The 13,072-nt window shown below is 42.6% G+C and overlaps 1 protein-coding gene across 5 annotated transcripts in view; it reads right to left on the reverse strand.

The window, feature by feature from the left end:
* Positions 1 to 12,670, reverse strand: part of gab3 (GRB2 associated binding protein 3) — a 142,326-nt gene extending 129,656 nt beyond the window's left edge. For 4 of the 5 annotated variants that reach the window (XR_006313792.1, XM_043704857.1, XM_043704856.1 and 1 more), the window contains exon 1: positions 12,394 to 12,670. Coding sequence is in view for 4 of the 5 variants with exons in the window: in XM_043704857.1 (XP_043560792.1) it covers positions 12,394 to 12,465 (72 nt within the window). In the remaining variant the exon portion in view is untranslated. Of the gene's footprint in view, positions 1 to 10,871; positions 10,999 to 12,393 lie in introns of those variants that run through there. The other variant, XM_043704858.1, reaches the window with a different exon arrangement.
* Positions 12,671 to 13,072: the final 402 nt, after the last annotated feature.

The following is a 13,072-nucleotide window of genomic DNA, read 5'->3' on the forward strand; positions in this document are numbered from 1 at the left end:
GGGTCGGCCGGGGCAGTCAGGTTTGTGGATTTTGGGCAGGAGGTAGAAACGGGCAGTGCGGGGTTGTGGGACTATGAGGTTGGAGGTGGTGGATGGGAGATCCCCCGAGGTGATGAGGTTATGGACGGTCTGGGAGATAATGGTTTGTTTGTAGTACCTATCACATTTCCGACGCCCCTCCCCCAAGTCCCTCCTCCCTACCTTTTATCTTAGCCTGCTGGACAAACTTTCCTCATTCCTGAAGAAGGGCTTATGCCCGAAACGTCGATTCTCCTGTTCCCTGGATGCTGCCTGACCTGCTGCGCTTTTCCAGCAACACATTTTCAGCTAGCAACATACACACTATGATAAACCTCAGAGGTTCTTTTTTGTTTATTTTTACTGAGATGAGAAATTTTGGAACTCTCTGCCATAGCTGAGACCAAAACATTGAAAGTATTCAAGAAGGAGTTAGATACAGTTTTTAGGACTAAAGAGACCAAAGGATTTGGGAGGAAAGCAGACAGGAGTTGGATAATCAGCAATGATCACATTGACTGGATAAGGGGATTACTGTAGATAGGTCTGTACAGACTCAACAGTGCTACATGGTTCTATGAATGGTGGAGCGGGCTCAAATCTCAAATGGCCTACTACTGCTCCTATTTTCTATGTTTCCCAACTTTACCACACTCTTCTAATTTACCATTGTCCTCCAGCACCAAAGCATATCTGGAGTAACTCCATTTTGAAGAACTGCACAAGGGCCCACACTTACATCTATAATTCAGGCAGCACTCACCCTCCATCCTGTTCTTCACTGGGGAGCAATGTTTTGGATGCCCTCACTTCACAATGAAGGCTACCTTACCCTGCTACAGCTACCTGAGTCCAGAACCCAGGACATGGACAGCACTTCTTGGAGCTATTAGGATCACCAGTTCTCCTATTTTTTTTTGGAACAGGTTCCTTCAAAGCTGCAGCAGATGACAGAGCAACATCTGACCATTTGCAGCTCTTTACACTATCAGGTCACTGGAATCAGGTATATGGTCACATTAACGGGAGGCGGTAAAGTCAATGGATTAGTTATCAAGGACTTAGAGATAGGGGGGACTGCAGATGCTGGAAAGTCAGAATCAATACAGTGTGGAGTTGGTCAAGCAGCACCAGAGGAGTAGGGGAGTCAACATTTCAGGTGTGAACCTTTCATCAGGACTGAAAGGTTTGACCTAAAACTTCGACTGCCCTACTCCTTTGATGCTGCTTGACCTGCTGTGCTTTATCTATTTTAGTTATCAAGGTCACCAAGCTAACATTCTGAGGATATGGGTTTCAATGGCAAAATGTAAATTCACTAAAAGATCTGGAATAGAAAGCTAGTCTAATGGCAACCATGTAACCTCTGTCGATTGTCATAAAAGCCCATCTGGTTCTCTAATATCCTTCAGGGAAGAAAATTTGCTGTTCTAACCTGGTCTAGCTCACATTTGACGTCAGACTGGTAACAAAGCAGTTGATTCTTAATTAGGGATGGTCAATAATCCTGGCCTATCCAGAGATGCCCTGAACCCAGTAATGAATAAATAAAAACTTTCAATCTTAGAAAACAATTTTTTTATAAGAGGCACACAGGATAAATCACTATAGAGACCTTATTTTCAAGTACTCATTAAAAAGCTCTTGTAAGTAATTACATATTTTAAACTTTACATATTTTAAAATTATGTTGAAAATTTAAAACTTGATTGTTTGTTTCTACTGTAGCACTCACCTTTGCCTCCTATCTGGTTAAGCAAGAAATATAGCACTTTATCACTCAGTTCCCACCACCCTTTCCTGTTGGTTTTCATTGAATTGAAGTGTCTTCCAAGTAAGCAAGAAAGGCTTTCATTTTCCCTTCTAGCTAACCAGAAAAAAAATTAATGAAAAATATTCCAGTAAACTTTGATTGTAGAACCAGCACAAAACAGATAATAATTTTCCCGAGCTCTGTTTCACATCCAGCATGAGTTTCCTTTCCTTCACTTCTGCTGAAAATTTCACTCCAACCTTTTAGACAAGCTGCAAACCATTTACTTTTAAGATGAAATGTTTTAAATAAAAAGTTTAAAAGGATGTTGTGCAATAATCACAAAAGTGTAATCAGAAGTGGGAATTATGTCATTGCTCTACTGAGATACAATTCTCATAATTGAAAAGCAATTGATCCTTTTAAACGTTGTCATACATTAAACAGTAAATTTAGAAAATATTAAATTTTGTATGAATTTGCATGCATGAAGAATGCTGCTGATGAGGAAGGGAGGACCTTTCCAGCTGAGGACTAGCTGTTAGCATCGAGCTGTTCCAAGGCAAAAGTGAGGACTGCAGATGCTGAAGACCAGAGTCAAAATCAGAGTGGTGCTGGAAAAGCACAGCAGGTCAGGCACCATCCGAGGAGCAGGAAAATTGACATTTCGGGCAAAAGCCCTTCATCAGGAATGAGGCCTCATTCCCGAGCAACGGCTTTCGCCCGAAACGTCAATTTTCCTGCTCCTCGGATGTTGCCTGACCGGCTGTGCTTTTCCAGCACCACTCTAATCTCGAGCTGTTCCAAGTCAGGGATTATACATTAAAACGCAAAATAAAGATGTCTTAGCTTTGCTTGCCAAGGGCCTGGATTTTCTTGTTTGCAAAGACCCAGTCATTTTATTTCTCTGTACTTTTGATTGTGGATTGAAATGGGAAATGATTTGCTTTAAAAACCAAGGATTGTTGAAGGATTATTGCACGTTTTAAAAACAAGCTACCAGACTCTCATTGTAAGTGGTTTATGGGGCAGTTACAGGTGAGCTGGTACTAAGTGGTGTGTATGAATGGAGAATTAATGTATGTATTGGCCTGCAAAGAGTAGCTGGTTCATCTGTGAACAATTACAGATGACAAAGGCCTCCTGTCTGCAAACAGCTGTGTGATTGGCTTCTTGGTAGCTGATCGGTCTGGGGTGTGAACATTTAGGCAGACATCATCAAACCTCTGTAAGGGAAGAAGCTGCTCTTGCTCTGTGGTAAAGAAAATCTCAAGCCTGAAGATAGCCAGTATATTCCCCCTCATCAGTTTCTGTAAGCTGTGGCTTTTAATTAGTAACTGAAAATGTGTTGCTGGAAAAGCGCAGCAGGTCAAGCAACATCCAAGGAACAGGAGAATCGACGTTTCGGGCATAAGCCCTTCTTCAGGAATCCTGAAGTATAAGTATAAATTAGTCACATGGTCTCTTGCAAACAGGTAAGAGTATCTGGTGAAGTAAGATCAAGACCCAGCATTCTGATCGGCAACAAGGAACATCTCAGCAAACAATGTGGTCTTCCCAATCCTTCCCTCTGCCTATAGTACCTGTCTCCACCTGTATGTGTGGACAGTTGCTCCCAATCAGGAGTAGAGCATTACAGTCCCTTCGTCGGACTCGAACTGGACCTTTCTGGCTTTGTTCTTGCCCCAATGACACCGGGTCAGAGCATCCTCTAGGGAGGAACAAGATGGGTATCTCAATGCAGAGAGTGTCCAACAGTTTGCCCACACCACAGAGATGCAGGGAAACCCCAGTGACAAGACCACAGGTGAGCACATTGGGTCTATGGGTAATTCTATAAACTCTTAAAAATGAGGTTTAAAATTGCCAGTATTAATTTGCATACCATTAAATCTACTACAGAATATGTTTCCACATTGGTTTACCTGGCCAATGTCAAAGCAGATTTCCTGTCTCTGCAGGAGTGCAGGGTACTGTACCTCAGCAGCTACAGGAAATGGTCAAGATGATGAAGCCATGGGCCTTTGATTTGATCGGGGGGAAGGGTTTCTAAGGCCTTGATATTCTGCTGCAAGGAGGCAACTTCACCATCTCTGGAGTTAAGGTGGTGAGTGGGCATCTCCTTGTAGAATACGTTATGCACACAAACACTCCCGAAGACTAATTAATGTGTATGCGCTGGTGGTAAACAGTGAGTGATTGGCCATCCTGCAGCAGCTCCCCCTACTGCTGGTGGTGATGTCCAGGCTGGTCATTCTGGCCAGAGACTTCAACTGCATTATCGATTTGGGAGGTGCTGATAGCAAACTGGACATCATATCCAGATTCCAGATGGGAATATTTAAAATAACTAAAGAGCAGGCCATCTTCAGCACACCTGCAGACAGACGTCAGCACAGATACAGCTGGCTGCGTCCAGGCAGTTCTGCTCACTCAGAATAGATTTCCTGATGGTGTCCCGCAGGTACTTGGTCAGAGCCACCGCGTCAAGCTGGTATTCTTCTCTGACCACTGCCTCCTGCTGACTGACTATCACCTTCAGGATGACCACTGGGATGGCAAGTCAATGTGGAAACTGGACGTGAAACTATTGACCCCAGAAAACATTGAGGAGCTCAAAAGGGATTATTCCTGGATGAACTAAGTTTCTCAAATTCTTAGAAAAAAAAACTGCCGGAGCAAATGGCTGACTGTCCAAGTTGTATATAGCTCTGTGGGACTTGATTGGCCATGACCTGCTGGAGATGTACAACCGTATGCTTCTGGCAGGTAGCACATGCAAATCCATGAGGAAAGATATCATCACCTTCATCTACAAGCAGAAGGAGGAGAAGAAGGTAATTAGAAACTGGTGACCAATTTCACTGCTGAATGCGGACTACAAAATCCTGTCTAAGGTAATTGCCAACCGGGTCAGATCTGCTGTAGCATCAGTGATTCATCTGAACAAAACATGTGCTGTACCGGGCTGGACGATCTCTGAAAGCCTTGCACTGCTTGGGAATACGATTGCATACATGCAGGTTGGGGGTGGGTGCTTGCATCATCAGCCTGGACCAGGAGAAGGCCTTTGGACAGGATATTGTAGACTTACATGTGCTCTCCAAAATATTCTTTGGGGAGGGAATTCGCAACTGGATCCGACTGCTCTTCACCAACATCATTGGTGCAGTCTCAATCAATGGGTGGGAATCAGAAAGCTTCATGATCAGTCCTGAAGTCAGGCAAGGCTGCCCACACTTTCCTGCCCTGTTTGTGTATTGTATAGAACCTTTTGCAGAGTCCATCAGGAAGGATATGAAGCCTGAAAAGGTTGACTACTCCAGGCAGGGAAGGCCTGTAGGTCAAAGTCTCCCTGTACATGGATGGTATTTCCATTTTCTGCACTGATCCACTGACAGAGGACAGATTCATGAGCATCTGCGACCAGTTCGAACTGGCCTTGGGAACCAAGGTAAATTGAGACAAGAGCAACACCATGTTCTTTGGGATCGGGGCCAACCAATCCATTGTCCCCTTCAACATCAGGATGGAATCGCTGGGAATATGGTTTTGAGGGATTGGGCATGCGCAAAACCTTGGGAGGAGTGCATCACCAAGGTGAGACAGAAACTGGTCTTTAGGGAGCACCACCCCCTCTCCGTTACAGGTTAAAAACATGGTCATCAGGTGTGAGGCACTCTCTCAGTTGTATGTGGTGCAGATCTGGTCCATTCCCCAAACCTGTGCCGTTGCAGTCACCCGAGCCATCTTCCACTTCATCTCGAGGTCTAAGATGGGCTGTGTCTGCAGAGACACCATTTACAAAGTTCTGGATAAGGAGCTAAAGAACACACCCAATGTTGCCTTCATCACAAACAAAAACCAAAAGAACTGCGGATGCTGTCAATCAGAAACAAAAACAGAAGTTGCTGGAAAGGCTCAGCAGGTCTGGCAGCATCTGTGGAGAGAAATCAGAGTTAATGTTTGGCTTCTGAGGAAGGGTCACCTGACCTAAAATGTTAACTCTGATTTCTCTCCAAACGCTGCCAGATCTGCTGAGCTTTTCCAGTAACTTCTGTTTTTGTCCTCATTCGGATGGCCACTTCTGTGTGTGGCTGCATCAAGCTGTATGTACACCCTCAGTATGCAAAAGCCAAGTGCCACTACGTACTGAGGTTCTCCCTGTCACTGGGAAGGATTAGATTGGCCTCTTTGATCCATATCACGAGTCCTTCATGGAGAAAATTACGAACAAAAACAGCTTTGACCATAAATCCATCAGGACATGGCCAGCAGACAGCATCCTTGAGACCTTGTCGGAAAAGGATAGCGTGAATCCTGTCGCATGTTCCTAAAGCAGACTGTCAAAGTCATTTGACAGAATGCCTCAACACCAGAGCTTTTCAACAAGTACCAAAACACCGCTTGGCTAGTGGTGAGAAGGACAATAAATGTGAAATGCTTCATGTAAAATCAATCCATCTGCATTATACGCACACTATCCTCGAAGCAGCTGCGGGGGGGGGGGGCGGGGGGTAAAGACAGTCACACATCTCCTTCCAGAATATGCCTTTGCAAAGGACGTCTGGACAAAGAATCTCTGGGGTTTTTTGAGGTTCGTCCCAAGCAACTCCGTGATGCAGGACTCAAACCGAGTGTTGCAGACTGGCACATTCCAAGGGCTTGAGCTATGTACTGAGGGACACATTAAAGCTTGGGGCAGTAGCTGCCAAGATGCAGTGGGGAAAGACCACTGTCTGAGGTCTTTCTGCTGAAGTTAAATTGGGGTCCATTCAGTTACCCTCCTGGTGCCTCAAATGCATGTAAAGAGATGCCTTTGGTTTGTTTGGATACAGCCAAACTCCAATGTTCATCTGGTTCCTTGATATGCTTCTGTACAGAACCAAACTATGTTTGTGACTAAGATATCTTTTATGAATAAAGCATATTTATGAAATAAAGAAATTTTAAAAAATTGCACAAACGTGATGGGATTCCTTAGGGCATAAACTCATAAGTACTTCAAACTCTCTAGTCTATTCAGCTCTATCTATGATTAAATTATAGGTATGAGAATTACTCTGTATTTATCCATTGTTACACTTTTTTTTAGCTTGCAACAGTGAAAATGTCAACTCTTTCACCCTGCGAGCAAGGCATTGTTCTCCCTCCCTTTCATTAAGTTACTGAACAGGAAAAGAATGTAAGTGAATAAAAAAGTGCAAGAGTGTGTGTGTGGGTCAGAGAATGAATGACTGGGAGACTGCGTGAAGGTGAATGGATTTGACAGACAATAAGGATCAAATGATAAGCTACTGAGTGAGGGAAATGGTGAACATTTCAATGAGATTGAATGAATGAATAGGAATAAGTGTGACTGAGTAATTCAGTAAGAGACTAAGGGGTGAGGCTGAAGAAAATCTAAGTGTACATGATGGTAAAGTAACAAGAGTGTAAATGTGAGTTACTAAGTGAGCAAATACAGGAGTGATTGACAGAGTAAGAGATTATGTGAGTTGGTGAATAAAAGTATGGGTGAGTATAATCTGTGTGAGATGAGCATGCAGGAGTGAATGTGAGAGAATGGGAGTCAGTGTTAACCCATTCAAAATCCATCACGAACACACAGGTAAAATTCAGCCCACATGTGACAGTGACTGAGTTTGGAGAAATGAATGACTGAAAAGAGGCAGAAACTGGAGAATTTGCAGCCTTAGCACTCAACATCTCACTTACTTGATCATAATCAAAGCTGTGATGAGAAAAGAAGATGAAATTCAGTTTGTAAGAACTATAAATATGACTTAATTACTTAGATTGATACAAATTATGTTTTACACTCTCCAATCATCGAGTTTGATGTCAGAGGGGCCTTTAAGAGTCAGTGATGGCCTGTCTATTGCTTACCTATCCATCCCTGACCCCACTGAAATTTTACTGGAATGGTGGCTGGAATAGCATTAGACAGAAAACTGAATGGCCTCATTCCACTGCTAAATGGATTTAACCATCAGTTAAACGGTTCCATGCCTGACACCCAGCCTGGCAAGTTTCCTTGTGTAGGTTAGTAATGAGTAAGAGTGTTATCCCCACACATCACTATCCCCCACGCCCTCTGAAACCCTGGCTCTCTTCTTTCTATGGCTTTTCAGACTGGCTTCAGTGAGACACCCCAATCAATTATCAGGCCCTAATCCATCGCTAAGTGCCTCCTCAAATCCAGAGTCACTGCCATTCCTGGGATGCTGTTGGTACTGAAAAGTTGCTGACCTCTGATGGCTGGTATTTGTTTTCTGAGGTAGAACTGTTTGCCTCCTGAGGGGCAGAAATCCAACATCTTTAGTATTTATGGTCAACTGACCATTAAATGGGTGGCACGGTGGCACAGTGGTTAGCACTGCTGCCTCACAGCGCCAGAGACCCGGGTTCAATTCCCGACTCAGGCGACTGACTGTGTGGAGTTTGCACGTTCTCCCCGTGTCTGTGTGGGTTTCCTCCGGGTGCTCCGGTTTCCTCCCACAGTCACAAAGATGTGCACGTTAGGTGAATTGGCCATGCTAAATTGCCCGTATTGTTAGGTAAAGGAGTAAATGTACGGGAATGGGTGGGTTACGCTTCGGCGGGTCAGTGTGGACTTGTTGGGCCGAAGGGCCTGTTTCCACACTGTAAGTAATCTAATCTAACCTAATCTATAATCTAACTTAAATGGCTGCAGGCAGTTATTTTCCTGTTAGGCCCCTGAGCAGGTTCTCCAATAGGCGACAGGGACAGGATAGGAGTAGTGGTGGGGATCACACCACTCCATAAAGACCAGGCCCAAGACCTTGCATGCAGTGACTAAAATACAAAAAGTAGTCTGAGTTCCCCTAAAACTCACTCTGAAAAAAAAGTGTTTTGAAATTCAAGTAAATTAGGGAGAATACGTATGTGAGTTTCTAATTGGATAGCTTCTTCAAGGAGCCAAAAGACGACCTCCTTTGCTATATCATTCTGTAAAACTATCACTTCTCCTTTTCGCAACTGTTTTTGTTATCTCAGGCAATCATGCCTTGTCATGGTCACATGTGCAGATTTAACACAAGATTTATGGCCATTTGGAACAAACAAAAACAAAAATTGCTGGAGAAACTTATCAGGCCTGGCAGTGTCTGAGGAGACAAACGTAGTTAATGTGACCCTTCAGAGTTCTGCTATTATTTGGAACCACTAAAATCACCAACATGGCAGAATAATTAGTAGGTATCTGAAAACAAACCTTTGCTTGGGGTTTTTAGACACACCTATTAAACAGCATGAATACATTCTTACCCAATATTAACATACTAGCACTTCCCACTGGGACAGAGGATAAGCAGGTAAGTGGGGAGGCTGTAGGAGGGTCGAGAATAGTGTGTGGTCACTGAACGATTGCCTCAAAACAGAACAAAGCTATTTTCTCCTTTCTGCGTACAGAGAGGAGGGCACCTTGATTACCCCAATTGCTGTCTTGAAAAAGTACTCAGATGAAACTTAATAGCTTTTACAATGTGCTAATCCTTCTCACTGTATCACATGGGCCAGATTTCTCCAGATTCATCCTCATGGCAATTTCAAAAATATGTCTATCATCAGTAAGCTAATAAAACTTCAAATCCTATTCCTTTTCAAAGTGAATCTCACAGAGTGCATGTATAACATCTTATACATCTGAGTTTTTCAACCATTATGTAAGACCACTGATGATGTACAATCACTATTCTTTGCCTATTGGTTCCTGCTGAAGTAAGTAGGTATGTGGGTCCTTGGGAGCAGGATTGCCTCAATTGTGGTACCCCAATGGTTGAACAATTTTGCAGCACCCACTGCATAAACTCTTTGATAAAGAATGCATGATGTACTAAAACATGACCTGTACTCATAAAACCCAATCTCAACAGTTGAGCCACATGAGGAGAGGTAAACAGATTATAAAGCAACCACACTTGTAAGTCATATATGTGTTCTGTTTATACATGATGCTTTTGTAAACATTTAAAATGACCAACTGTTTGCTTAAGATGTGTACAGTATATGGATGCTTACAAATGCAAGACAGGTTTTACTTGTCTGAAAAATTGCCTGATAATTATACCGATAATAATAAATGCCCAAGGTACCATAGGGGACTTATTTTTGCCTTGAGCTTTGACTATTTTAGGAAAGAATAATAACTTGAAGTATTATTAACACCATAGAATGCTGGATAGCTGAAGGTCACAAATAACTAAATATAAATGGTTACATTAGAAGTTTGTGAGAAGATTTGTAGCTTGGGTACTCGTTGCTGTGGTTCTGTTCGCCGAGCTGGGAATTTGTGTTGCAGAATAGATAGAATGAAGGATAGCAAGAAGGGAGGATAGAAAGAAGGATAGGTAGAAGGATAGAAAGAAAGAACAAATAGAAAGAAGAATAGATAGAAGGATAGATAGAAAGAAAGATATCTATCCTTCTTTCTATCTATTCTTCTTTCTTCCTATCTTTCTTTCTGTCTTTCCTTCTTTCTTTCTATCCTTCATTCTATCTATCCTTCTTTCTTTCTATCCTTCTTTCTTTCTATCCTTCTTTCTTTCTATCCTTCTACCTATCCTTCTTTCTGTCTATCCTTCTATCTATCTATCCTTCTTTCTTTCTATCCTTCCTTCTATCTATTCTGCAACACAAATTCCCAGCTCGGCGAACAGAACCGGTTACATTAGAAACCAAGTAAAACTGTCAATGTTGAAACTACAGGTCAAGTCTGTCAGATTGTGCCTCTCCATGAAAAGTGAATCTGATCTGTCTTCAAATGCCCCACAACGTAATACATGTCTTACATTCACTGTTTCTATTTCCCACCTAACACCAACTGATCAAACTGTAAATTGCTTTTTCAGTTTACTTTTGAAATTGAACAAAAATATGCATTTCCTCGCATATTAAAACAGCAATGTTTAAAGTATGCTTGTTCATATGAAGGGTGAGTGATAAACAGCATAGGTGACACATTGAAATCTGTAAATCTTACAGTTCGGATACTTCAGCATTTGTCTCCGATATAATTTATCATCCCATTAAAACAGCTTTATTAATATACCATAAGCAATGCACATGTTGTACGAACCATAAATATTACCCGGCTAGATTGGGTCGTCGCGGGAAGAGTTAAGTATTTATTGCAAATCCTCTGTTCTATGCAGCAGACATTGGAGGCACCATTGTAAACAAGTTCAGTTTGACCATCGAGGTGAAGTTTTTTTTAATCTACTTGACCCTCTGCAGTTAAAACATTTTCGTGCCCACGCTGGGATTTCATGAGACTGAATTTTATTTAAGGCGTTATTTTAAAGAGCATATTTTTGGCAGGGAGTGGTGCTGACAGCGTCTCAAGGACGATAGAGCCTGCCAATCCATCCGGCATCTTATCCCGAAAGGTTACTGCACACAAGACTGTAGGACGCTCCCATCTGTGACATCAGCTGATCACCGCCAAACACACATCTCCCAGATACCCCTTCACATAAATCGATTTGCTTCAATGCTTCCCCCCGCCAAATATAACCTCTATCTGAGTGGCACTGCAGACACATTGCTGCAATACTTAATTTATTGGGTTTTTTGTACTGTTTACATTTTCAAGTCGAGGAATTCTTTCTGTATGTTGATTCAACTTGTAAACTGAGTTTATCAGTCCGGTGGCTAAACCCGTGGTGGACGGGGATCTACTGTTGTTTAATATCCGCTTTAGCACACGATCTAGTCATCCAACACATTGCACTGTTCTCTGCCGTACACCAATATCACACAACTTCCAAATGCAGGGCTGCTCCAGCGGGTAACTATGCTCACAAGACGCTAGCAAACCAGGAAGAACATCGCAAAGAGCAGCTTTCGCTGAGCATCCCACAAACAAACAAGTGCCAGAGTCAAATCCAGTTTGGAATTCTGTTTAGAAATTCATAGTTTTGTGTCAAACCACCAAATGCAGTACCCCCATCCAAAGTATTTCACTAAGTAGAGCGCTCTCTCTCTGAAGTCGCTGCAACGGGTCATTTACAATGTCGCCTATATGTGACCCTTGCTATAATTTTGAAATTTATTGACATGATGGTGAGTAGGTGGACTTGGGGTCCGATTTACAAGCGTTTATGGAGAGCCCCGCCTCTACTAATTGCAGGTCCAGTGTTGTGATTAAATACTCATTTGTCCCTTTTTTTTCTGTTCCGGCTGGATTGCTGATGAAGTGCGCCAGTAACCTTATGGCTCGGCTTCCGATTTGGTGATATTTTGAAAACACGCCCTAATTTCTCAGAAAAAAAAACAGGCGGACGGTTTGCTCCAGTACCGAGGGGCCCCCACGTGAGAGAGAGAAAAAAAACAACTGAAATAAGTTCCCTCGCAACAAACTGGATTCTTTTTTTAAAAAAAACGAAGATGGCTTAAGGTGCTGAAATCCTGAAATATATTCTGCCTGTTGGTCTATAAATGACTTATGTTCCCCAAAAAATATTCAGCGAAATGCCAAGATCATTGAGTGATATTTCCCTGTGTAGTAGAGTGTGGTTAATTTTGGACCCGTACTTTAGCTTTAAACTGTATCAGCATCAAATCATACTCGGGCAGAAGGCACAGCATAGTTTACTTACGTAGCGCTTTAATTTCTTTTCTGGGGGTGATTTGATGAGCCAGCCAGTGTAAACGATGTCTTCTACACTCATAGCTGCAAGTGGGAGAGACTCACTTCTCGTGTAGATTTGTGTTCGGTGCTATGTTTTCCTCCCGTTGTTACTGCTGTCACTCAGCTTCTCCATGCACAATGCGGTGTAAAATCCATCACAATATCTCTCATCTGTCTATGGCACAAGTTCCTTGTGTTAGAGGCGGAAGCGCTGCGAGCGACCGCAGACACCAGTTCTCCCACCCATTCGCACAGATCCATCCAATAATAGTCACACCATGATATGACGCTCTGTAAACAACAAACACACATCGTATCGCATCCTCTCCGTATGAAATGCAGAAAGAAAAACTGAAAGCGCTTTCAAGTGAGCTCTCAAAACACAATTATGAAGTAAAATGAGAGTGTTTTTTTAAAAACCTTCGAATAGCTTTATTCTTCGCAAAGCAAGCCCAGTTTTTTTTTAAAATAAATGCATTTCACTTGATGTAACCTAAGCCCTGTTATTCCTATATTTTTGGATGTTGACAAGTTGGTTGTTTTCGCCCGGTTCAGTCTCCGACAAAATACATTCGGGCTTTCAAATACTAGAACTAACTGGGCGACGAGACAGAATCTTCTTCACAGTACGTACTCCAGGGCCAGTT

Source organism: Chiloscyllium plagiosum, chromosome 15, assembly GCF_004010195.1.
Source record: "Chiloscyllium plagiosum isolate BGI_BamShark_2017 chromosome 15, ASM401019v2, whole genome shotgun sequence".
NCBI lineage: Eukaryota > Metazoa > Chordata > Chondrichthyes > Orectolobiformes > Hemiscylliidae > Chiloscyllium > Chiloscyllium plagiosum.